This window comes from Natator depressus, chromosome 2 (assembly GCF_965152275.1).
Source record: "Natator depressus isolate rNatDep1 chromosome 2, rNatDep2.hap1, whole genome shotgun sequence".
Lineage (NCBI taxonomy): Eukaryota > Metazoa > Chordata > Testudines > Cheloniidae > Natator > Natator depressus.
In genome coordinates this window covers 58803748-58831330 of record NC_134235.1, presented here as the reverse complement: position 1 = coordinate 58831330, position 27583 = coordinate 58803748, and the positions used below count along the sequence as shown (strand labels likewise).

Genomic DNA, 27583 nt, shown 5'->3' with positions numbered 1-27583 from the left:
TCTCTGTTCTCCTTTGCTTGCAGCTGATGCGGCCCCTCAATTCTTTGGATGAACTTTACCGACTGGTAGCGTCTTTCATCCGATCCAAGCGCACAGCAGCCTGTGCTTACACTGCTTGCAGTGCCTCTGGAGTTGGATTGCTGTCAGTTTCTTCAGAACTCTGTAGCAGACTTGGAGCTTGCCACATCATAATGTGCAATAGCGGAGTTCATCGGTATGGCAATTTATCCACCTATCTTTGCTTTAGTCAGTCATTGCAATCCAGTTTGGAGAATAATTTTTATTCCATGTTTTTCTGAGTGTACTAGTATCTATCTAATGGACTCTTAAAAGATTATTCATGGTGAGAATCTGGAAGATAAAAGTAGTTGCAGTGATTGACAAAATGAGCAATATAATTTTAGCTTGTATAGTTGCAATAGATTATTCGTCGTACAAATTAGTACAAGGCAGAAATATTAAAATTTCTAAAGCATGACAAGGAAGGTTTCCTATTTGTATAACATATTGTGTATTTTATACTGAACCCCAGTATAGGCCAGGCATTTTAACATCTAGTGTTTGTTTTATACACTGGAGGGAATCTTAGTAGCAATAGATCTCAAAAACCAAAACTATGTATGCACTACTGCAGGTCTGGTCCAGAATAACCAGAAGCACTATATCCTGGGGTAATACTTGGCATGACCAATTTGATTACAGAAAATGAACTCAGACACTTGACATTTTGAATTTTCAATTGATTTGCTATATACTGCACTGTAGTAAACTCTGAGCGACCTTAACATACGTCTAAATAACCAATTTTATAAAGGTCACCAGGATGGTAGTGAAATTCATCCAAGAAAACAGTACATGTAAGTACCAGTGGGGTAGGGTTGGAACTTTGTGTGAATTACAGCAAACATGAAAGAATAACAGTTGAGGAAAATAATCTTTAGGTAAGTATTCTGTGATGGTTCTTTATACAACCCAGAAGCTGATGCTAACATGATCCTTTTTTGTATCCATCAGGATACAATCTATAGATTCCAGTTATCAGTTTAAAAATGGTGTGTTCATTCTCATGATTCACTGTTTCAAACTCCTTATACAATTAATTTCTGATCCTTCGAAAATTTTCCTTTGAGCAGCATCAATTACAAGTTTGTTGTACAAACTTAACTAACTTTCTTCTTAAAAATAACTTTCTTCTTAATTTTAAGTATTGTCCATCTTTCTAAAAAGAACTTTGGAAAAACAGTATAGTGCCAGTCCAATGCAGAATATCAGGCATGACAAGCTGGAAAAGGTCAGCAAGGTATCAGAGAAACAATCAATAAGTGCATGTTATGAAACAGACTTGCCATCTTTATCAACGAAGATCTGATGGCGCATTTGTATGACACTGCATTATTGGCAGACTAGTGTATGTAGCATGAAGTATATTGTCCTCTGTTTTAGAGAGACAAGGTGAGTGAGGTAATATCTTTTATTGGACCAACTTCTGTTGGTGAAAGAGACAAGCTTTCAAGCCACACAGAGGTCTTCTTCAGGTCCTTCTGCAGGTCTACCTCATCCATTTGTCTCTCTAGTACTCTGTTTTAGGCAGTTATATGAGATAATGATATTTTTTAATACCATCCCCTGTACCAGAGCAGGATGGTTGTGTTTATCCTTCCTTTAGCATGTGGGAACACTATATAAGCTGGATCAGCATGACATTTTCAGAAGGCCATAAAGCCTTTATGCTTTACTCTATCTATTTATCCAGATTTAACATTTTTACAGGTAAGACATTTTTGATGACTTAGAGAATCCCGTTTTCCAAGTTATAACTCCAGCTAAATCTCCTACTCAACCAATGGAAATATGGGCAGCATTTCTTTCTTTCTTTTCCCTCCACTGCTCCGATGAGGAGCAGCATCTTCTGTCTCCCATGTGCCTTTTCCCTTGATTTTTCCTTTAAAATGTTACTGTGAAAGAGACTGTCATCTGCATAGTGAACAGGGATTTAAACAGTTCAGCCTTACCCAGCACATATTATGTAAGAACAGTGGTACTTAAAAATGGATCGACCCCAAGAATTGAAAGGTCATGAATTATTCAGGCTGGCCTATTGACAGGAATATTAGATACCTGTCTCCCTGAGAAATATGCGTTTGTGTGCATGTGCTTTATCTATAGCCAAACATCCAAAGATTATCATAGGTGGAAGAAAGAGAGGGTTCTATTTGGGCATAATTGTCTTTCTGGTGCTTATTAGAGATGGGCATAGTACCATGAATATTTATTTGAATGGTTAATTAATTCACTTTAACTGGGTTTGTGAGTTTCCGGAGAATATTCTACACAGAGAAAGTGTTTACTAGCAGAAATATTTGAAAAATGGTGAATGTTAAGTCGCTATTGTAGCATACTCACAGAAAATGAAATTTGAATTCGCAAAAGTGAATATTTTGTCAAAAATCTGTTTGTTGTGGTAGGTTTTTTTGAGTTACACTCAACTGGAGGACAGAAACATACCATGTGAACCACATGTCCTATCAAAGCAGCCTGAATATCAAATATGGAGAATGAACAGCTAGTGCACAACTTACAGATCATGAACTATTCAGAATTATTGGGAATATAACTTTAAATAATGGGGATGTATTTGATAAAATCATAAGCTTGACATCCTTGAACAGAAAGACAATTCTTTCAATAAATTATACACTGTGAATTATTCACTCAGCAGCAGTGCCCATTCATATGCATAAATTATAAAATGTCTCATGAAGTATAGGGGCCTAAACAAAAGATTAGGAATCAGACACACTGATTTTTATAGACTATTTTAGGAGCAGTGAGGTAGAGTTAAATGGATCACATAGAGGATTACATCGGGATGTCAAAAGATTTATCAGGGCAAGCTATCTTTGTAAAGTAAAGGGCTAGAACACTTAACCATAAAAACATGAATGTAGCTCTACAGTCCCTGAATGCAGCGCCATTTGAGCCTTTGCAAAAGACTTCATTATTTTACTTATCTACTGACACTGCCTTTCTGGCAGCCATGTGTTCAGGGGGAAGATCAAGAAAAAATCCTTGCATTATCAATTAGAGATCTTTTACTATAGGTCCACAAAGACAAAGTAGTAAACTACAACAGATTTTATACCCCAGGTTTTGGGGTGGTTCTTTTGGCCCAAATCTTTAAAGGTTAAGAAAAAACACTGCATTTATTGGATTAGAAGGCAATTTTGAGCAATTATTTAGAGAGGACTTAAAGTTAGAAATTGTAGTGCTGTTGGGACAGCAGCAAGGAGTGGGATGGCATCCTCTAACGTCTATGTTATATGTGACAAGGTGTGTCATGAGTATGTTTGTCCTTAGGGTTCTGTGTTGGGGGATGGGAGCTAAGAAATTTGAGCTCACATCTTCCTTTGTCTCTCTAGCCTACTCATGGTGTATTCTGTGCTTCCACGCCCCGGTGCTGATTACAAGCATTCCAACTTCCCAAGCTTTCCCCGTGCCCACAGGGTCTGCTCTCTGGCCTGCTGAAATTGCACCTAACCCTCACTCATGACTAGGCAGAGAGCCTCCTGCTTACCAGGTAGAGAACTGCCTTTGCACAGCCTTATCTCCCCACTGCCATGGTTATTGGCACTGACTCTACTCCTGGAATTCCTGCCACCAGCCCCTTTCATACATGCTGCGTGGTGCAAGGCAAGGATGGGAATGGCATCAGGGGATGATGATCCAGAGCAGAAAGACAAGCTTCTGAAGGAGATAGAGGGGGACAAGCTTCTGAAGGGGCTAGAGGATGGGGCTAGGTCCACCGAGCAGAGCTGATCTAACTCTTCCCTGAAATCCTTCAGGACTAGATTTGCTGTAATAGTTAAGCAGGCATAAAAAGTAGTGATAAGTGTTTTGCCCCTGTTCTGGTAGAATGAGATTTAATCTTAGCAAGCAATTGTAGAGGAGACCTCTATTTCTAAACCTGATAGTTTAGACACATGGCATTCTGAATTCTCATTTCTAATAAAATATTGTATGTTAGCCCTGTGGGTAGGCTACCCTTTGAGAGAAACCTTCTTCAATGGATCAGTCCTCTTACCAGGGTAAAGATGAACAATATGACAGTAACAGACTCTAGTTCATGTTTCCACATGTCTGTGTTAAATATGCAAACCCCAGATTTTGGCCCCTGGATCTTATTTTCACCTGGTTTCCAAAGTAAGATCCTTAATGGAGCCTGACCTGAATCTCAGTCTAGGAGTGTGTATCAGAGTTCAGAATGCTGTACTGATCACTCCTTTTTTTCCTACTCTCGGGGAATGGGAAATGAGCAAACCATTATTCCCATCTCTGCCAGAATTTAGTGTCTCAGGCTATATTTCCTAGAAAATTAAAATCTGGATCTTCCCACATTTCTCTAGTTAAACTTTGTTGACTGACTACTAGATTAGAGCATACATTCTTAACATGGAGGTCCTGAACTGATGTCAGAGGGGTGGTGACCACACTGCCCTTTCCTTCCTACTCAGTGGAAGATGGGAGTGAGTATTAGCCAGAACCCGCCTAGATGGGAGGAAAGTTCTGGGTCAGGGTATCAGTATGGAAAAAGGCATCCCATTATGGAAGAGTTTGAAAACCACTGGACTACAGACTTTGGCTGAACTGTCACTATCACTTGTAACCCCCTCAGTCTCAGCAATGTTTTGGTTTCTGATTTCTCTCTGATCCAAGTTAAATTGCTTTTTACGTTGTACGAGGCTAAAACAGCTTGAAAGAGCTCACATTTTCATTCCCATATCCAAGATAATATTGGGGATTTTGAATTTCTGGTGATTACTTTGCTTTGATTTTTATGTTTGCCAATTGACATTAGAGCTAGAAATACTGTATCTATTCCAGACAGAAGTCTTTTTCAAGTATATTTCAATCAGCTGAACAAGAACCAGAGAATAATAAGTACCTTTAACCTTCACTGTCCTTTGTGGTATATGTCTGTTACAACCTCCCCATAAATTATCATAAAATGAATCTGTTGTGCAGATTCAACATCAGGAATTACAATTAATGTGATTCTAAGGAATCAGATTTTTATGTTTTATTTTGCCTTTTTTCATCATAACTAGTTATGGTCTATTCAATTTTACTTCATTTAGTTAAGACGTTGCTATTCTACCTGCCAATTAACTAGCCTCCAGTAAATGATATGAGGGTTTCTTTGCCTATATTCATTTTATTTGAAGTTGTAATCAGTCTGTACAAATGTAGCTGATCAGAAGCACTTTTAAATATTGAATCATTATGCCAGTTCCTGCTCCGGAGGGAAGAGACAGACGGTGCTGCACAGACCCGAGCTCTTTCCATGCCAAAATGAAATTAGGTGCAGCAGCTGCAGAACTCCGTTTGGAGACTAGCAGGAATACAAACTAAAATGAATTATTTAAAATATTCAAATAATGCAGCTTTTAAGTTTATTTATAAGTTTATAATTCCTGGTGAATAGAAACGAGAGTGTGTCCTTTACAACCTTTATGAATCTTCTGGAGATACCTCTGTTTTTTATTATTTTTTCTGTATTTTGATTTCCTTCTTTAAAGCATCTAATTGCTGCTCCTTTAAGCCACGGGATTTAGGCTAGCAGATGTTCTGCTGCGTGATGAGACAGGTTCTGCCAAAGGTCAGTTGTGCTCCTGAAGCCTGCCCAGCTCATGAAGGTCCAGGGAGCAACATACCTGCTGTGGGTAACAAACCCAGATCTCCCAAACAGCAACGCAGAGCTCCACTGTAACTATATGTTTGTTGTTCTCATCTCAATTCTCCTTTATACATTAATTTTCTTTTAGAAGTTTGACTACAGAAATTTACTTCTGAAATCAATAAAACTGTGCTGCAAAGATCTCTTCTTGGGACCCAGTTCTGCAACTCTTACGCTGAACCACTTGATCATGTAAGTAAGCCTGTTGACTTCAACAGGCCTACTTGCATGAGTAAGTACATGCCAGCATGAGCATGCATAGCAGAATTAGTCCCTGTGTGTCTCAATCCTTTCAAAGAAGTAGTCTGATCTAAACTTTGATTTCACTCCTGCTCTCTCTTTGTTAAATATTCACTGTTTTTCCCTTCAATTTTACTATCCCTATCTCCATTTATTTTTAATATATTTTTATGATCCCTTATCCACTGAGACAGAAATAAACTTTTTTCTCCTTTATAATATAAATATTTAGGATAGTAGAATGTTTAATACCGTGCTTGTTAGAATTCAAAGGCAGTTAGAGATGTGGGAATTTGTCCTAAAAGATAGCACAAACAACACATTGAAAACCAACAAGTAGTCCATAACAATTTTGATTTATATTCCCCTTCTATATTTATTTATTATTATTATTTATATTTCTTTTCTATACTCTACACATTTTTGCTCTATTCACTTTTAACATGCATATTAGGAATGATGTTAGTCACATGCAGTTCTCTTTCATGTTTCATATGTTGAAACATTATTCTGCTTAGCACATAATTTAAAAAGTGCAGAGAAATGCATGCAGATGAACTGAGTGGGATGGTTCCAAACAGGATTCCAGCGCAGTGTTTTCCTCTTTGCTCGTTTCACCTCTATGCACTATGGTAGATGTTTAACTGCCTGGGTTGATATACAGATCCCTCACTTCAACCTGCAGAACCAGACTCTCATGTTTCCTACGGTATTTCTTCTCCAGTACTCAGGGCTTTGGAAGAATCTGAATCTTTCTTACAGAAAACACCAGTATAAAAAAATCCAATAGACCCCTTCAAACTGTCTAGAATCAACTTGTGTATAAGTTCTTTTGATTCTGAGATGAAAAAGAATTAAATTGAACAATCTGAATTCTTCTACAACATGAAATAAATTAGATTGCAGTTTCCCAGTGGATAACAGCTTGATTTGATCTGCCAAAGACTTAAAAATGAAACCCTTTCCTACTCATTTGAAGAAGATGCTGTTCAGACTAAGTATATGGTGATCAAGTTTGTTCTTGAACTATCCTGGCACCATTATTAAGCTTGAGCAGACAAGAAGCACAGGACAATTCAAACCTTTAAAAATTCTATTCTTTGTTTCCTGACAAGTCCAACTTCTTGGCATACAAACAATATTCAAGGTGAGGTCTTCTATAGCTAGTGCCTACCTGAAAATTTCCAACCACTAACATAATAGCATTAAATTTGAGGTAGAATGATGGGGTATCTATGATGTTTCTAAAACCATTTGTATAGTCTTTGAAAAAAGGCAAAAGTTGACAGATGAGTGAGTCCTAGAAACCTGTTCTGGTTTTTCAGTTGAATTTATTTTCACTCCCCTTTAAATAATTCCCCTTTTCCAACAGAGAGGGGTGTTCTGGTATGGAGGGATGCACTCATTCCTGTTAAAAACTATGGAAGAGGGCATCATTATCTTCAACATGTTTCATTGCTCACAAAAAATAGGCTAATTTTGAATTTGTTACCCCTTCCCCAAGGCTTGGCTCAAACCTCCCTGGTAGTTAATGGGAGTGGCTTGTCCCTGCCCCTGGCATGGGTTGAGTCCTGGGTTTTTTATTTCAGTGCCTGGTGCCTTCACCCAAAGTGACTCCAATCTGTGTCTGGGAAACAAAGGTGCTGTCCCTTGGGAAATTCAGAAGGACTATAACCCAGTACACAAACAACACAATACATTACTACAAGCTCCAATCAATAAAATGCCACATTCCAAAAGAACAGTATAACACAGGGGGATTTACTAGGGACAGGAAACAAATTCTGTAAGGAAGAAAAGGATTAAGATTAACAAAAAAAACTATGACAGGTTTCAGAGTAGCAGCCATGTTAGGCTGTATTTGCAAAAAGAAAAGGAGTACTCGTGGCACCTTAGAGACTAACAAATTTATTTGAGCATAAGCTTTTGTGAGCTACAGCTCACTTCATTGGATGCATTTGTGGGTTCTTGATGATGCGTTGGAGAGGTTTTGGTTGGGTGCTGAGGGTGATAGCTAGTAGCGTTCTGTTGTTTTCTTTGTTGGGCCTGTCCTGTAGTAGGTAACTTCTGGGTACTCTTCTGGCTCTGTCAATCTGTTTCTTCGCTTCTGCAGGTGGGTATTGTGGTTGTGGGAGAGCCTGATGGAGATCTTATGGGTGTTTGTCTCTGTCTGAGGGGTTGGAGCAGGTACGGTTGTGTTGTGGAGCTTGGCTGTGGACAGTGGATCATGTGGTGTGGTCTGGATGAAGGCTGGAGGCATGTAGTGGGCATAGTGGTCGGTGGGTTTCCAGTGTAGGGTGGTGTTTGTGTGACCATCGCTTGTTGGCACTGTGGTGTCCAGGAGGTGGATCTCTTGTGTGGACTGATCCAGGCTGAGGTTGATGGTGGGATCTTGGGAGACAGGCCAGTCCTTGCTTACAGACAGCCCCCCAACCTGAAGCAAATACTCACCAGCAACCACACACCACACAACAGAACCACTAACCCAGGAACCTATCCTTGCAACAAAGCCCGTTGCCAACTGTGTCCACATATCTATTCAGGGGACACCATCATAGGGCCTAATCACATCAGCCACACTATCAGAGGCTGCACATCTACCAATGTGATATATGCCATCATGTGCCAGCAATGCCCCTCTGCCATGTACATGGGTCAAACTGGACAGTCTCTATGTAAAAGAATAAATGAACACAAATCAGACGTCAAGAATGATAACATTCAAAAACCAGACAGAGAACACTTCAATCTCTTTGATCACTCGATTACAGACCTAACAGTGGCAATTCTTCAACAAAAAAACTTCAAAAACAGACTCCAATGAGAGACTGCTGAATTGGAATTAATTTGCAAACTGGATACAATTAACTTAGGCTTGAATAAAGACTGGGAGTGGATAGGTCATTACACAAAGTAGAACTATTTTCCCATGTTTATTCCCTCCTCCCACCAGCTCCGCTGTTCCTCAGACGTTCTTGTCAACTGCTGGAAATGGCCCACCTTGATTATCACTACAAAGGGTACCCCCCAACCCCCCCTCTCCTGCTGGTAATAGCTCTCCTTACCTGATCACTCTCCTTACAGTGTATATGGTAACACCCATTGTTTCATGTTCTCTGTGTATATAAATCTCCCCACTGTATTTTCCAGTGAATGCATCCGATGAAGTGAGCTGTAGCTCACGAAAGCTTATGCTCAAATAAATTTGTTAGTCTCTAAGGTGAAAAAGCAAACAAAAAAAACTATGATACCAATAATATAACAAATCCTCCACCTCCCTGCATTCACCACTGTACACAGACTCTCAGCTCCCGCTCTAGCACCGTTCCAGGCAGATAAGAGGCTGAAGATAAGTCCTGCAATGAGTGCTGGAGTGCTGTGAACATTGGTCAGCTTAAACAAAAAGAAAGGGGTTCCCTTACAGTATCTTCAGCCCTGAGTGGGGCAGGGTCCTCTCCTGACTCCCTGGTCTGGAGCCCTGTGGAGATCTTGGCTGGCTGTAGGTAGCTGGCACCAGGTTGCTTCTCTGCCCTCCTGATTGCTGGTCTCCACAGGACTGGCACTTCGTGATCATGTTCTAAATCCCACAATAGCTCAAACTCTCCCTTTGTGGAAGAGTGGGAATTGAATAGAGACTCCCTGACCCCAAGCTGTGCTGCCCCATCTCAGCTCCAAACTCAAACAGTCCAAAAGCTAAACTAAAATGAATCCCTTTGTCTGTCTCTAAGGCCGCTTGTCCCCTCCAACTAAGAGACTGACCAGCCCTGGCTCCATGTTGGCCCAGCACATTGTCTATATAAATCACTTAATCAGAAACTCCCTATTGACTTTTGTAGGAGTTTCCTGACTATTCTATCCCTGCTCTGGACCCTAAGCAGGCTGGGAAATGGTGTTCAGAGGCTCTGGAGCCATTGCTGTAGTCCAGAGGGTTGGACCCCTGGAGGCTCAGTTCATTGTTTCAGGAGCTAGCAAACTCCAAGAGGTTTATACTAAAAACCTAATAAATCTACATATGCAGGACTGAAGTCCCAAGGTAGAAACCTTAAAGGCTACAAATCAGGGCATTAGTCCTATTTAGAACTGAAATATGACTAAATATACACACCTATTCAACTCTATCATGAAATGTGTCTCTGTTTTGCAGTCCTCAATTGAAACTTAACTCAAGGACCTTCCCTTCTGGATTTTGTTTGCTCCAAGGGTATTTATCAAGTTCATGGTGATAATTGTTTCATGCTTTAGAAAGGAAGATGTTTCCTTTCTTAGACGAAATGCTCATAACAACAATTTCTTATGAGCAAATAACTTGTTCCTCTGTAAGAAAGCTCCTTCAGGATCTTGTGTTTCTCATCTATTTCAGAAACTGAGTTGTCTTCCTTGCCAGAGACTAGTCTAATTAGCAGTTGTTCTCTTGAAAGATGAAGCCAGTCTTCCACCCTCCAAGAAACAGTTCAAAGAAAACCTACATACACTAGTAAAAACACCAAAAGGCATCAGATTTGAGGCCTTCCTGAATGGAAGTAGTAGCTTGGGTTACAAAACACGTCCTCCAGGATTGGTCTCCTGTCTCTATAAATTTACTGTCTCCTGTTTCAGCAAGCAAGAACTCGTCTGGTAGCTGAAGGTTGAAAATACCTGGCAAGGCAGCTTTTGATTATTCCGTGATGCAGTAGCATTACCAACAAACACAATAGCTTCCAGAAAGAAGCACTGATAGCTACTGTGTTTTCATAGTGAAATTAGAGACCTTCAGACACCAAGATTATTGGACGTATCTTGAAAAAGTTAATACTAATGTTGTGCTAAACATGAATGGATCAGCACCTGACTTTGCTTAAAAGATGATAACAACACTTGAGGCTTGAACTTGACCACAAAGTCCATAAAGGACCAAACATGAGTCTCAGAATTCTCCACTAGGCCAATTATAATATTTTAACTCTTTTTAAAGGTTATCTTCTGCTTTGGAATTTTAATGCATTTTTTTTTTAAAACCAAAGCATGTCCACTGCTTTCTACCCCCTTTTCCCTGCTACAGCTATATTCTCACCAGACACAATGGGAGAGTGAAATAATATGTTCTTCAAAAACCTCTTCATAGGATTCCTTTAAAATAATGACTTAATTTTTCCTAATACTAGTGTCAAACAGGATGGCCAACTTTTTTTCCCCATATTTCATTTAACTACATTTTTTTCTTTTGTTAATGGGGGGTTAGTTTGGTATCTTACCTGGTTATTTCATTTCTAATAACTGTACTAACCACAGTGCAATCCTCTCCTCAAAAGAAAAAAAAATCATGGTCAGTAAAGTTTCAGCACATGAACAAATGAGATGAAAGGCATTATTACCTTCTAAATAAAACTGGTTTTTCTAAACCAAGATTGCAGCCAGCACGTTTAAACTTTATTCTACATGGACTAAAAATCATGATGCTTACATATGCTTACATCATCCTGAATAGCGTATTTAAATATGTCTAAGCTCTAGGACTGTGTTCATGGACCATTCCCTTCAGGGCGTGGCTTAGAAACTAGCAAAAGGTCTGGCAATGTCTTCACATAACAGTGGAACAAGAACCACAGGCAGGAGTGTCACCACTCTATTTTAATACCCCTAATAAGTAATGTTCTCATTTTAGGTTGATTGTAGTCTACTGTATGCTTGTTTAGATAATTATTAGAAATAAATACAAATTAATGTACAATCACTAGGTATTATAAAGAACTATCTTAAAAACTTTAGATCAGAAATAAGAAAACTTTATGCTAACATTTTAACTGCCATATTTAATAAGTATATTGGCATAATTAGTTGCTGGATAAGAGTTAATTTTAGTCTTATGAGAACAAGTAAATGCTTAAAATATCAATATTTTAAAAAGCAGTCAAATGTATCTATGGTTAGCATATTGTATCTATGCAAAATTTATTAAAAGAATAATGACATAGCATTTAACACTGAGCAGCAGCTTTAGAGTTTTAGTTAATTAGACTAAGCAAATGTACATCCTGTTCAAATACTTTATTTGTGTGACCAAGATTTAATTCACTTTGACATCCCCAACAGCAGTAAGTGATGTGCCAAATATTACACCAATTTGTTTCATCTCATCATCCCTATTCAGGAGATGTTAGACTAATGATGAAGCTCTCAGCATAAGCTAGCCAGAACCCTAATTGAAAACTGGGAATGGATTTTATTATTTAGATTCCTTTAACCCAGGTAACGTTTCTATACAACATGCTGAGTGGCAGCTCAGATGGTACTGTACACAAACACCAATTAATTTTTCCTATGTGGTGACAAATTACATTAAATAAGCTGTCATTGAACAGTCCATTTCTGAGATATTTTAATATTTCATCATTATAACAAAATATAGGCAACATAGCTTTTCACAGAATTATAGAATATAAGGTCAGAAGGGACCATTACGATCGTCTAGTCTGACCTCCTGCACAATGCAGGCCATGGAATCTCACCCACCCACTCCTGTAAGAAACCCCTAACTTATGTCTGAACTATTGAAGTCCTCAAATCGTGCTTTAAAGACTTCAAGGTGCAGAGAATCCTCCAGCAAGTGACCCATGCCCCAGGCTGCAGAGGAAGGTGAAAAACCCCCAGGGCCTCTGCCAATCTGCCCTGGAAGAAAATTCCTTCATGACCCCAAATATGGCGATCAGCTAAACCCTAAGCATGTGGGCAAGACTCACTAGCCAGACACCCAGGAAAGAATTCTCTTTAGTAACTCAGATCCCACCCTGTCTAACATCCCATCACAGGGCATTGGGCATATCTACCGCTAATAGTTGAAGATCAATTAATTGCCAAAAGTAGGCTATCCCATCATATTATCCCCTCCATAAACTTATCAAGCTTAGTCTTGAAGCCAGATATGTCTTTTGCCCCCACTGCTTCCCTTGGAAGGCTGTTCCAGAACTTCACTCCTCTGATGGTTAGAAACCTTCATCTAAATTCAAGTCTAAACTTCCTGATGGCCAGTTTATATCCATTTGTTCTTGTGTCCATATTGGTACTGAGCTTAAATAATTCTTCTCTCTCTGTGGTATTTATCCCTCTGATATATTTATAGAGAGCAATCATATCTCCCCTCAGTCTTCTTTTGGTTAGGCTAAACAAGCCAAGCTCTTTGAGTCTCCTTTCATAAGACAGGTTTTCCATTCCTCGGATCATCCTAGTAGCCCTTCTCTATACCTGTTCCAGTTTGAATTCATCCTTCTTAAACATGGGAGACCAGAACTGCACACAATATTCCAGATGAGGTTTCACCAGTGGCTTGTATAATGGTACTAACACCTCCTTATCTCTACTGGAAATACCTCGCCTGATGTATTCCAAGACTGCATTAGCTTTTTTACGGCCATATCGCATTGGCAGCTCATAATCATCCTGTGATCAACCAATACTCTGAGGTCCTTCTCCTCCTCCGTTACTTCCAAGTGATGCGTCCCCAGTTTATAACAGAAATTCTTGTTATTAATCCCTAAATGCATGACCTTGCACTTTTCACTATTAAATTTCATCCTATTACTATTACTCCAGTTTACAAGGTCATCCAGATCTTCCTGTACGATATCCCAGTCCTTCTCTGTATTGGCAATACCTCCCAGCTTTGTGTCATCCGCAGACTTTATTAGCACATTCCCACTTTTTGTGCCAAGGTCAGTAATAAAAAGATTAAATAAGATTGGTCCCAAAACTGATCCCTGAGGAACTCCATTTGTAACCTCCTTCCAGCCTGACAGTTCACCTTTCAGTGTGACCCGCTGTAGTCTCCCCTTTAACCAGTTCCTTATCCACCTTTCAATTTTCATATTGATCCCCATCTTTTCCAATTTAGCTAATAATTCTCCATGTGGAACCATATCAAATGCCTTACTTAAATCGAGGTAAATTAGATCCACTGCGTTTCCTTTGTCTAAAAAATCTGTTACCTTCTCAAAGAAGGAGATCAGGTTGGTTTGACATGATCTACCTTTTGTAAAGTCATGTTGTATTTTGTCCCAATTACCATCGACCTCAATGTCCTTAACTACTTTCTCCTTCAAATTTTTTTCCAAGACCTTGCATACTACAGATGTCAAACTAACAGGCCTGTAGTTACCCGGATCACTTTTTCTTCCTTTCTTAAAAATAGGAACTATGTTAACAATTCTCCAGTCATACGGTACAACCCCTGGGTTTACAGATTCATTAAAAATTCTTGCTAATGGGCTTGCAATTTCATGTGCTAGTTCCTTTAATATTCTTGGATAAAGATTATCCGGACACCCTGATGTAGTTCCATTAAGCTGTTCAAGTTTGGCTTCTACCTCAGATGTTGTAATATCTACCTCCATATCCTCATTCCCATTTGTCTTCCTACCATTATCCCTAAAGCTCCTCATTAAAGACTGAGGCAAAGTATTTGTTTAGATATTGGGCCATGCCTAGATTATCCTTAACCTCCACTCCATCCTCAGTGTTAAGCGGTCCCACTTCTTCTTTCTTTGTTTTTTCTTATTTATATGGCTATAGAACCTTTTACTGCTGGTTTTAATTCCCTTTGCAAGGTCCAACTTTACATGGCTTTTGGCCTTTCTTAGTTTATCCCTACATGTTCTGACCTCAGTAACGTAGCTTTCCTTGCTAATCCCTCCCATCTTCCACTCCCTGTATGCTTTCCGCTTTTTCTTAATCACCTCTCTGAGATGCTTGCTCATCCAGCTTGGTCTACAACTCCTGCCTATGAATTTCATCACCTTTCTTGGGATTCAGGCTTCTGATAGTTTCTGCAACTTTGACTTGAAGTAATTCCAGGCCTCCTCCGCCTTTAGATCCACAAGTTTTTCAGTCCAATCCACTTCCCTAACTAATTTTCTTAATTTTTTTAAGTTAGCCCTTTTGAAATCAAAAACCCTAGTAACAGATCTATTTTCGTTTTTCCTTCCATTTAGTTTGAACTGAATTAGCTCATGATTGCTCGAATCAAGGTTGTCCCCTACAACCATTTCTTCTATGAGGTCCTCGCTACTCACCAAAACCAAATAAAAAATGGCATCCTCTCTTGTCGGTTCAGCAACTACTTGGTGAAGGAATCCATCAGCTATGGTATCCAGGAAAATCTGAGCCCTATTATTATTACTAGTACTTGCCCTCCAGTCTATATCTGGGAAGTTAAAATCTCCCATGATCACACAATTCCCATTAGTATTTACTTCTTTAAAAACATATCCAGATTGGATCCCGGCAGTCTATAGCACACCCCAAGCACTATCCCAGGGGAGGCTCTAGTAGCTTTCTTCCCCAATGTGATTTTTGCCCAGACAAACTCTGTCTTATCCATTCCATCACTTCTTATTTCTTTACAGTCTACTTCATCGTTGATATACAATGCTACTCCACCACCTTTGCCTTTATTTCTGTCTTTGCTAAACAGCACATACCCTTCAATACCTGTACTCCAGTCATGACTATTATCCCACCATGTTTCTGTTATCCCTGTAATATCTCGTTTCACTTCCTGCACCAGTAGCTCTAGTTCCTCCATTTTATTACCTCGGCTTCTCGCATTGGTGTACAAACATCTTAATTTTTGCTGTTTGGCTTCACTCACATTCTTTACCCGATTAGGCATAGACATTCTACCGCCAATATTACCTATTAGATTGGTATGTACACTACCCTTCCTCCTTATGTCCATTCTCCTAGCCATGGCTGTATCCTTTCTTCCTTTGTTTTCTTCCCTATCAAAGAGAAAATCCAGCGTGGAGATTACCTGGACATCTCCCAACCATCTCCCCCAAATTCCTAGTTGATCAGTTGTGCCATCCTCCACCCTAGAAGTCTATTTCCCTCCTTACTCAGGTGAAGTCCATCCCAAGAGAACAATCCTCTGTCCATGGATGCTTCCCAGTGGCCATACATCCAAAGCCCTCCTTATAGCACCACTGCCTAAGCCATCTGTTGAGCATCATAATCTTGTCACACCTTTGTTGCCCTTCTCTAGGAACAGGCAGAATTCCACTGAAGATCACCTGAGCCTCGATTTCCTTAAGAGTCTTCCCCAGCCTGGCATAGTCTCCCTTGATACGTTCCAGTGAGAATCTAGCTGTATCATTTGTTCCCACATGAAGGATAATCAATGGATTCTTTCCCACTCCCGTTAGGATCCTCTTCAGCCTCAGGTCCACATCCCATATCTTAGCACCCAGCGGACAGCACACCCTTCTGTTCTCTGGATCAGCTCTTGTTACAGGCCTGTCTATCCTTCTCAATAAGGAATCCCCAATCATGTAGATCTGCCTTTTCCTGGCCATGGTGTGATTGTCCAGTCTATCCCTTGTTCCCTCTGTTTGCAAGTCCTCTCGATTCCTATTGTCCCTTGCAATCCTCTGCAACCCATCCTGTATCCTCCTGGGGCTCATATTTGGTGGTGTTATCTCCATTGACTCTTGCCCTTTTCCTATAGGACTATCTGCTCTTCTCTTCTTCCTTGCCCTCTCACCTTCAGTGACCACCTGCTGTGCCCTTTCTTCATTTTCCAACTCCACAAACTTGTTCCTGAGCTCTATTTCTCCTTCACTAGCCCGTCTTTTCCTTTGCCTGATTCTCTTAGTCACATGCTTCCACTGTCCACTTTTCTCACCCAGTAGTATCCCCTCAGAGTTCTTTGGTCCTGCTTCCATCTGCAGGTCTGAGCTTTTCCCTTCAGCCTCCTCATGTCTTTGCTCCATCATCCGCTCGAACCCCCTTCTAAACTCAACCAGCGTTTCCACCTGCATTTCCAATCCTCAGATCTTCTCTTCGATCAGCTCTATCAGGCTGCAATTCATAAAGACGAAACTCTTTTGAGGTACCCACTCCAGGATCATGTACATGCCGCAGCTTCTACATCCAGTCATCTTCATTGTGTCTTCCGCTACTTGGGTCACTACCACTGTTGCCTCTGTATTTGTCATAGCCTTCTCACCTAAGTCCTGTTAGTCCGGAAAACACAAACCAAACCAAAACACCACCACCCTCAGCAGAACAAACCCCCAACGAGCACCAAAACACGACCAGACCACCACACACTCCCTTCACTAGCCTGTCTGTTCCTCTGCCTGGCTCTCTTAGTCTTTCCCCCAAACTCCCTTTAGAAACTCCCACTCAAACTCCCCTTTTATAGTGCTCTTACTGAAAAAGATGAAATATTAAAATATATATACGGTTTTTGATTGAATGTCATGCAGCTTGTTTCCCATTTGTTACAAAAGACATGTTACAAATGTAACAAATGGGAAACAAAGCAGCATGACATTCAATGAAAAACAAATGAATCCCAGAGCTGCGGAATATTGGTGATTGAAAAGGTAATGCAACCTTTTCTGTTAAAGGAGTCTTGATCAAGAAGATGTTTGCAAAGTTGTTCAACATATAGATGACATCATGACTGGGCATACCACCCACCTGGGTCCCAGGACTGTCAAGAAGACTCATGGTTCTGGTCTAGGACTCTTCTGGGAGACTAGGAGTAATAGGCAGGGGCTAGGAGTAATTGAACTTCCTTAACTTTGCAGGAAACCAGCTGGAACTTATAGAAAGAGGAAGTTATGAGCATGGGTATACCTGGAAAGCCAAACAACTATGTTGACGGAATTAGGCTGCCTGCACAGGGGATTTGTTAGTCTGTCTTGTTTAAATGCTGAGGAAAGGGAATTGGGGGCTTTTGTTTCTCTGACCTGAAGAAAGGAAAAAAAACAGATTTTTGTTCATTTAAACTCTGAGGTATGAGGATTTGGGACTTTTGCTTCCATTGACAGAATGTTAGGGTGGGGTTTAGGGTGAGCTCAAAAAATAGCTTTTTTCTTTCATTTTCTTCTTTTGATTTATCTAGTTTCTTTTCTGCTGAAGGGCCAGTTGTGCACATTGGTTATATCTGGTTCTGAGTTGCTTTACAACCTTAAATAAATCTTGCTTATTAACCCTTGAGGTGGGTGGTTCTTATGGTTTGCATAGCTGCTTTGGTTCCCTGTAAAATTCCAGGGGTGTGGCTGATAACCTAGAAATCCTTGAATGGTCTTGGGGACCCTTCAACCTTGCTGGACTCTGATCCTATATGGCAACAGTGCATTTGCCACTGAACACTTTATGATATATATTCAGGGATACTCCTGCCGTAAGTTCCTAATATTAATCTTTTCAAGACCACAAGGAGAGTGTTCTCTGAGCAGACCCCTCACACTTGGAACTGACTGCTTTTCGTAGTCATTCAGAACAACATGCAAGGTGCATTTGTTTAGTTTTGCATTTGGTTCATTTTATTTTGCTTGACAACTTTGTTGCTGAGATACCTAGCTTTGTCAGTTCTGTCTATCCTCGGTGGGTAGCTTTCTTTGATGTCTTTTGTGGTTTTTCTCCGTCCCCTCTTTTTTTTTTTTTTTTTTCACAGCACTTGGCTGCCATGGTGATTTTGCTTGCAACATTTTACAGTTAGGAATATGCAGCATTTCATGGCAGCCAGGGTGCTTCTTATAAAAAATTGACTATACAAAACAATTTTTTTGTAATGTAATTCAAGCAGAAAACGAAACAATTATTTGAAATAAAAACAAATATTGGTATGTAAATTATATGCCATGACTGGCAGAAAACTAAATTTAAATAATTGTGAAAAAGTACCAAAGTGTAAATACTGATTTATTAATTAATCATCTCAGTGAAACATTATTAAATGGTTTATTTATAATGTCTATAATATAGAATATGTCTATTTAACTATCTAGTTATCCAACCAAAGTAAAGCAATTACAGCTTTATTGTTGGTAATATGTAATAAGTTAGTAACTTTATGTCATTATTAAGGTTGTGAGTTTGTAATGGAAGTCACGGATTCTGTGACTTTCCGTGACTTTTGCAGCGCGTGGTGGACCTGGCTCAAGGGCAGCTCAAGCAGCCCCTGCGCCATTCGCACCGGTCACTGCTGGGGCAGTCTCGCGCAGCAGAGGTTGGGTTTGGGAGGGGGCAGAGGGTTGGGGCACAGGATGGGGTGAGGCGGGCTCTGGGCAGCGCTTACCTGGGGGGCTCCCCGGAAGTTTTAGTCAAGAGTAGTTTTAGTAAAAATCATGGACAGGTCACAAGGCTGTGAATTTTTGTTTACTGCTCATGACCTGTCCATGATTTTTACTAAAAATACCCAGGATTAAAATGTAGCCTTAGTCATTATTATCTGGTTGATAAGGAACTAATGCATTAATTATTTGAGAAATAACATGAATAAATCATTTCTACTTTTATGGCAACCATTTATCAAAGCCATTTTGGTGTCTCAGGAGCAAATACAACTAAATCATGCACAATCGTAAATTTTAACTTTAATAAAATTCTGTGTTAAAATGAAGTCATGACATTGTTCCAAAGATTTTAACAAATACAAGACTTAGTGGTGCTTTTGAAAAGAAGCAATGAATATATCAAAAGAGTATGTTTGTATGCATTAGTTTTCAATCTTAGTTGCACAGTTACATTTTCAGAGAGGCATATTGATAGTTAGCGCCACTCCCATTCGCCTTAGAGTGACTTTCACTGCTAATTCTCCGTGCTGCTATGAAAATGCACCTCTTAGAATTATTATTACTTTTTTGCTGCAGACATATAAAGCAAGTCAACTCTTCAGTTTGGCTCTGTGTACTTCAGGGTTATACGCCAGTAGTTACCTAGCTCTTAAGCAGTCTCATCTGTTGTTCTTCATGATGCTATTTTCTGTTTGTCCTAACTTTTCTCACTGTGGTGATTTAACTGCTTGACCACTTAATTGTTGAAAGGCGAGGTATGTCTTGTACCCTTGCATTCAGTTTTCTCAGAATTTCTGTGATGAATTGCTGTTTCAGCATTTGTCAGATGATGGATAGCTTCATCTCAAATCGTTGTCCACAGCTAATTCTTCAAGGTGAACTTAATGCGGGAATTTCTGGCTGAATTATGTTTCTCACATGTGGAATACATCAGGTATCTTTCCTTCTACTCGTAACAGATACTTAATAGATAATTTAATAAATAGACATGTGAAGTACTGTACTCGAGAGTATGCACTGGAGCTGTACAATTTCTCTGTGAAGACAAATGACTTGGGATTTGATTCTGCCACATCGAGTAGTCTCATTACATTGAATGGAGTGCTTGTGGAGTAATTTGCTACTCATTGTGACAATCAGGCTCTTCTTCAGGCTCTAACAGAAACAGAGCTTAGAAAGTATAGTTATGCAGTATTAAACCAAAGCATATAAGATCAAAGATCAATGGATTCTTGCTTCATGTTAACTTTGAGGTCAGTGTATAGAAAAAACTAGGGAATTGAACTGATTTAATTATTGAAGGAAATCACTTAGTTTCTAAATTGTGCACAAAAAAACATTAATAAAGAAAAAGATTGAATTCAGTATCTCCTTTTAGAGCTTATTAATTTGAAACTTTTACAGTCCATAAATGTACTTAGTGGTATTTAAAACTTATCACCTTTTTTTTAGATGAGTGCATCAGCTAAGTGCACACATTTTTCCTCCTACAGATCTTCTGCTTAGCAGGATGATTATTTGATTGAAATATATTGTCCATGGAAGTGTGCATGATACAAGCCATGCAAAGTCTTCTGGTCAGTATTTGACCAAAGGTGTATAGAAAACAAATGTTAACTATGTGTCTGAGGATTCTTTTGTTAGCTTTTTAACATATTAGGGAACAGACACTGTAAAGGTCTATGGAGGAGAAAGCATTTTATATATGCATTTTGCTGGATGCAAAGATTTGATTACTGCAATGTGCTTTGTTTGGCGGTACACTGAAAGACTACAGAGAAACTCATTTGGTGCAGATTGCAGCTACCTACCTGTTAGGTAGTACAGCCAAACACTATGTGTTACACCATCCAAGAAGTACATAGGCTTTGCTCAAGGAGTTGACTTTGATTTGCTAAGCCCTGTGTGGCTGTTGTCCTGGCTATCTGAGAAATCATCTTTCCACCCTTAGAATCATAGAATCATAGAATATCAGGGTTGGAAGGGACCTCAGGAGGTCATCTAGTCCAACCCCCTGCTCAAAGCAGGACCAATCCCCAATCAAATCATCCCAGCCAAAGCTTTGTCAAGCCTGACCTTAAAAACTTCTAAGGAAGGAGATTCTACCACCTCCCTAGGTAACGCATTCCAGTGTTTCACCACCCTCCTAGTGAAAAAGTTTTTCCTAATATCCAACCTAAACCTCCCCCACTGCAACTTGAGACCATTACTCCTTGTCCTGTCATCTTCTACCACTGAGAATAGTCTAGAACCATCCTCTCTGGAACCACCTCTCAGGTAGTTGAAAGCAGCTATCAAATCCCCCCTCATTCTTCTCTTCTGCAGACTAAACAATCCCAGTTCCCTCAGCTTCTCCTCATAAGTCATGTGTTCCAGACCCCTAATCATTTTTGTTGCCCTTCGCTGGACTCTCTCCAATTTATCCACATCCTTCTTGTAGTGTGGGGCTCAAAACTGGACACAGTACTCCAGATGAGGCCTCACCAATGTCGAATAGAGGGGAATGATCACGTCCCTCGATCTGCTCGCTATGCCCCTACTTATACATCCCAAAATGCCATTGGCCTTCTTGGCAACAAGGGCACACTGCTGACTCATATTCAGCTTCTCGTCCACTGTAACCCCTAGGTCCTTTTCCGCAGAACTGCTGCCTAGCCATTCGGTCCCTAGTCTGTAGCTGTGCATTGGGTTCTTCCGTCCTAAGTGCAGGACCCTGCACTTATCCTTATTGAACCTCATCAGGTTTCTTTTGGCCCAATCCTCCAATTTGTCTAGGTCCCTCTGTATCCTATCTCTGCCCTCCAGCGTATCTACCACTCCTCCCAGTTTAGTATCATCTGCAAATTTGCTGAGAGTGCAATCCACACCATCCTCCAGATCATTTATGAAGATATTGAACAAAACCGGCCCCAGGACCGACCCCTGGGGCACTCCACTTGACACCAGCTGCCAACTAGACATGGAGCATTGATCACTACCCGTTGAGCCCGACAATCTAGCCAACTTTCTACCCACCTTATAGTACATTCATCCAGCCCATACTTCCTTAACTTGCTGACAAGAATACTGTGGGAGACCGTGTCAAAAGCTTTGCTAAAGTCAAGAAACAATACATCCACTGCTTTCCCTTCATCCACAGAATCAGTAATCTCATCATAGAAGGCGATTAGATTAGTCAGGCATGACCTTCCCTTGGTGAATCCATGCTGACTGTTCCTGATCACTTTACTCTCGTCTAAGTGCTTCAGGATTGATTCCTTGAGGACCTGCTCCATGATTTTTCCGGGGACTGAGGTGAGGCTGACTGGCCTGTAGTTCCCAGGACCCTCCTCCTTCCCTTTTTTAAAGATTGGCACTACATTAGCCTTTTTCCAGTCATCCGGGACTTCCCCCGTTCGCCACGAGTTTTCAAAGATAATGGCCAATGGCTCTGCAATCACATCCGCCAATTCCTTTAGCACTCTCGGATGCAACTCGTCCGGCCCCATGGACTTGTGCACGTCCAGCTTTTCTAAATAGTCCCTAACCACCTCTTTCTCCACAGAGGGCTGGCCATCTACTCCCCATGTTGCGATGCCCAGCGCAGCAGTCTGGGAGCTGTCTTGTTAGTGAAGACAGAGGCAAAAAAAGCATTGAGCACATTAGCTTTTTCCACATCCTCTGTCACTAGGTTGCCTCCCTCATTCGGTAAGGGGCCCACACTTTCCTTGGCTTTCTTCTTGTTGCCAACATACCTGAAGAAACCCTTCTTGTTACTCTTGACATCTCTTGCTAGCTGCAGCTCCAGGTGCGATTTGGCCCTCCTGATTTCATTCCTACATGCCCGAGCAATATTTTTATACTCTTCCCTGGTCATATGTCCAACCTTCCACTTCTTGTAAGTTTCTTTTTTATGTTTAAGATCCGCTAGGATTTCACCATTAAGCCAAGCTGGTCGCCTGCCATATTTACTATTCTTTCGACTCATCCTTCTCTCACCATAATAGATGAGGTCAGCTGGTGTGTCCAAGCTGATTGTCCCTAGTTTTTTGTCGGGTGCTGGTGCCAGAATGGTTTCAGGGCAGGACTTTGCACTCTGAAATTTACTCCCCATGCTTATCAAATGAAGAGACATAAATGAATAAGGTAGCAAAGGACTTGATCCTGCTCCCACTCAAGTCATTGGGGTTTTTGTCATTTGATTGAACTAGAGCAGAATTGGGGCCCAAAACTGAAGACACCTCTAACTACTACATCTTCCCAAAAATGTATTGGGCAGTGTGGTCTGGAAGAATGAGCACAAAGCTGGGAGTCACTGACTCACTGAAGTGACTTGCTCTGGGCCACACACTTTTCAGTCTCAATCTCCCCATTTGACATTAGTTTTATGCCATTGTAACTCCACTGAACAGAACTGAGGATCAGGGCTGATAAATTTAATTCATGAAAACTATGTAGTATCCCTCAGTCTTGTTTAGGCATACGGTACAGATACAGCTAATAGTGAAGTTTGATATCACCAGGGCTGCTAATTTTAAATAATAAAAAAAAAACTTGGAAAGTATTGTCTCCAGTTGCTAGCTAAGGGCCAAGTCCTCCTCTCCTTAATGACTTGAAAATGTCTCTCTGAAGTTGCATATATTAAATAACATCAAGGCACTTTTAGAAATTACATGGACCAAAAGAATTGTTAACCTTTGCAATTACATTTATCAAAGCTGTAAACTGTTCATTGTTCCCTCTCATTGTAATGTGTCCAAAAATATGTCTAATGTTTGGAGAGGGGTTATTTTGCACACAGGAGGAGCCTGGTCTACACTACAGCATTAGATTGACATAAGGCAGCTTACGTAGACCTAATGTCTATTAAGTCAGTGTATAAATTACAGCCTTGCTCCTGTTGATGTTAAGTGCCCTACTACACTAATAACTCCACATCTATGAGAGGCGTAGAGCTTATGTCAGTGTAGTTAGGGTGACACAGTGTTCCAGTAGACACTGCGTTACTTACAGCTATTAGCTGTCATTCTTGTCAATTTCACGGCTCCACTGGAGCCATAAAATTGACAAGAAAGTCAGCTTCGGGCTCCCCAGACAGCCTGCTGCCTGGTCTCTGCTCCAAGCTGGGCTGCCACCCGTGTTCCTGACTCAGGCTGCCTCCAGGGTTCCCCATGGGGAGCCCTGCTGTCCCCCTGGGGTCTCCGCTCCCAGCCAGGCTGCCACCCAGGCTCCTGGCTCCCCACTCCAATCTGAGCTGCCGCCTGGTTCTCAGCTCCCCACCAGGAGCACGGTACCTGACCGGATTCCGGGCACAGATCTCCCCACTGGGAGCCCACTTTGCCCCCGCCCCCAGGGTTCTCCACTCCCAGCTGGGAATGAGGCAGCTACACCGGGTTTCTCAGCTCCCCACTGAGAACGGGGCAGCTGCACTGAGCTTTTCAGCTCCCCACCAGGAACAGGGCAACTGCACCGGGCTTCTTGGCTCCCTGCTGGGAATGGTGCAGCTGACTGGACACCAGAAGTGGATCTCCCTGCTGGAACCCTGGCTGCCCTCAGCTGGGAGCTATGTGCCCAGCGTCTGGTTTGTTGCTGTGCTCCTGGTGAGGAGTGGAGAGCCCGAGGGGGCAGCCAGTCTTTGGGCAGGGAGATCTGTGTGTGTCTGGTCAGCTGCCCCATTCACAGTGGGAAGCGGGGAGCTGGTGGGGAGCTACCCATGGAGCTGAGAACCCTGGTTTTCAGGCCCCCACACTGCCCCTCTTAAGTCAGTGGAAGCACTCCTGGTGAGGACGCACACCACCGACAGAAGAATGGCAGTATGGACATGAACCACCGCAGTAATTACTGTACCTAGCCTAGGTTGACTTAAGTTTATAGTGTAGACATGCTTGGCAGGTGGTGTATGTATGCATTCAGTGCAAAGAGCTCCTTGCCCTCAGACACTGTGTATGGGCTTTGGAGACCAGAGTGGTTGAACTGGAGGAGCTGAGGGAGACAAAGAGGTACATAGATGAGACTTTCCAGGACACATTAAACGGTCCCACCCCCGGTCTGACAGCCTCTGTGCTGTTGAGGAGGATGAAAGTCCCTGGAAAGGAGAGCATCTAACTGGAGCAGAGGGAAACAATCCCATAGTTGGGACTCTCCTTCCAGATGATGATACGGTATCCTCTCGCACTGAGGATACCTCTCCAGGCGAGGGAACTCCAGCTATTAGAAAGAGACAGGTATTAGTAATGGGCGATTCGATCATTAAAAATATAGATAGCTGGGTTTGTGATGACCGGGAGAACCACATGGTGACTTGCCAGACAGGTGCGAAGGTTGCGGATTTCTCGAGACATCTAGATAGACTTATGTGTAGTGCTGGAGAGGAGCCGGTGATGTAGGTATCAGTGACATAGGGAAGGATAGGAGAGAGGCCCTGGAGGCCAGATTTAGGCTGTTAGGTAAGAGACTGAAGTCCAGGCCTCCATGGTAGCATTCTCTGAGATGCTCCCAGTTTTACGTGCAGGGCCAGTTGGACAGGCAGAACTGCAGGGTCTCAATATGTGGATGAGATGATGTTATAGGGAGGAGGGGTTTAGATTTACTAGGAACTGGGGAAACTTTGGGGGAAAGGGGGAGCCTATACAGGAAGGATGGGCTCCACCTAAACCAAAATGGAACCAGATTGCTGGCACTTAACATTAAAAAGATAGTAGAGCAGTTTTTAAACTAAGGACTGAGGGAACGCTGACAAGTGCGGAGGAGCACGTGGTTTGGACATCCCTTAGGGGAGGATCTATTAATAGAGAATCTCTATGTCCTAGTGAGGACGAGAGGATGGAAAATGATAAAATACAGGCAGGGTCTGATCAGAAACAGTCAAATAAAAAAGAGTCCCATTCAATTCCATTGTGTAATGGAAGACAGCTAAAAGGAGACAAGTTTTTAAAGTGCTTATATACCAGTGCTAGAAGTCTAAATAATAAAATGGGTAAACTAGAGTGCCTCTTATTAAATGACGATATTGATATAATAGGCATCACAGAAACCTGGTGGAATGAGGATAATCAATGGGATACAGTAATACCAGGGTACAAAATATATCAGGACAGAAGAGGTCGTGCTGGTGGGGAGTGGCACTATATGTGAAAGAAAGCGTAGAATCAAATGAAGTAAAAATTGTAAATGAATCAAACTATACCATAGAATCTCTATGGATAGAAATTCCGTGCTCTAATAATAAGAATAAAGCGGTGGGGATATATTACCAACCACCTGACCAGGATGGTGATAGTGACTGTGAAATGCTCAGGGAGATTAGAGAGGCCATTAAAATAATAAAAAAAACACCTCAATAATAATAATGGGGGATTTCAATTATCCCCATATTGACTGGGTACATGTTACTTCAGGACAGGATGCAGAGATAAAGTTTCTTGATACCTTAAATGACTGCTTCTTGGAGCAGCTGGTCCTGGAACCCACCAGAGGAGAGGCAATTCTTGATTTAGTCCTAAGTGGAGCACAGGATCTGGTCCAAGAGGTGAATATAGCTGGACCGCTTGGTAATAGTGACCACAGTATAATTAAATTTCATATCCCTGTGGCAGGAAAAATACCACAGAGGCCCAACACTGTAGCATTTAATTTCAGAAAGGGGAACTACACAAAAATGAGGTTAATTAAACCAAAATTAAAGGGTACAGTGACAAAAGTGAAATCTCTTCAAGCTGTGTGGAAACTTTTTAAAGACTCCATAATAGAGGCTCAACTTAAATGTATACCCCAAATTAAAAAACAAAAAAGTGCCACCGTGGCTAAACAAGAAAGTAAAAGAAGCAGAGAGAGGCAAAAAGGCATCCTTTAAGAAGTGGAAGTTAAATCCTAGTGAGGAAAATAGAAAGAAGCACATACACTTGCAAATGAAGTGTAAAAATCCAATTAGGAAGGCCAAAAAAGAATTTGAGGAACAGCTAGCCAAAGACTCAAAAAAGTAATAGCAATTTTTTTTTAAGTACATCAGAAGCAGGAAGCCGGCTAAACACCCAATGGGGCCACTGGACGATCACGGTGCTAAAGGAGCACTCAAGGACAATAAGGCCATTGCAGAGAAATTAAATGAATTATTTGCATTGGTCTTCATGGCTGAGGATGTGAGGGAGTTCCCAAACCTGAGCCATTCTTTTTAGGTGACAGATCTGAGGAACTGTCCCAGATTGAGGTATCATTAGAGGAGGTTTTGGAACAAATTGATAAATTAAACAGCAATAAGTCACTAGGACCAGATGGTATTCACCCCAGAGTTCTGAAGGAACTCAAATGTGAAATTGCAGAACTAATAACTGTAGTCTGTAACCTATCATTTAAATGAGCTTCTGTACCAGATGACTGGAGGATAGCTAATGTGATGCCAATTTTTAAAAAGGGCTCCAGAGATGATTCCAGCAAGTACAGGCCTGTAAGCCTGACTTCAGTACTGGGCAAACTGGTTGAAACTATAATAAAGAACAATATTGACAGACATATAGATGAACATAATTTGTTGAAAAAGAGTCAACATGGTTAGTTAAGGGAAATCATGCCTCAC

General features: G+C 41.1%; 1 protein-coding gene across 2 annotated transcripts in view; it reads left to right on the top strand.

Moving 5' to 3' along the window:
- Positions 1–27583, top strand: part of PREX2 (phosphatidylinositol-3,4,5-trisphosphate dependent Rac exchange factor 2) — a 289511-nt gene that overhangs the window by 241053 nt on the left and 20875 nt on the right. For both annotated transcript variants that reach the window (XM_074944267.1, XM_074944268.1), the window contains one exon: positions 24–214. In XM_074944267.1, the coding sequence (XP_074800368.1) occupies positions 24–214 (191 nt within the window). The remainder of the gene's footprint in view (positions 1–23; positions 215–27583) is intronic.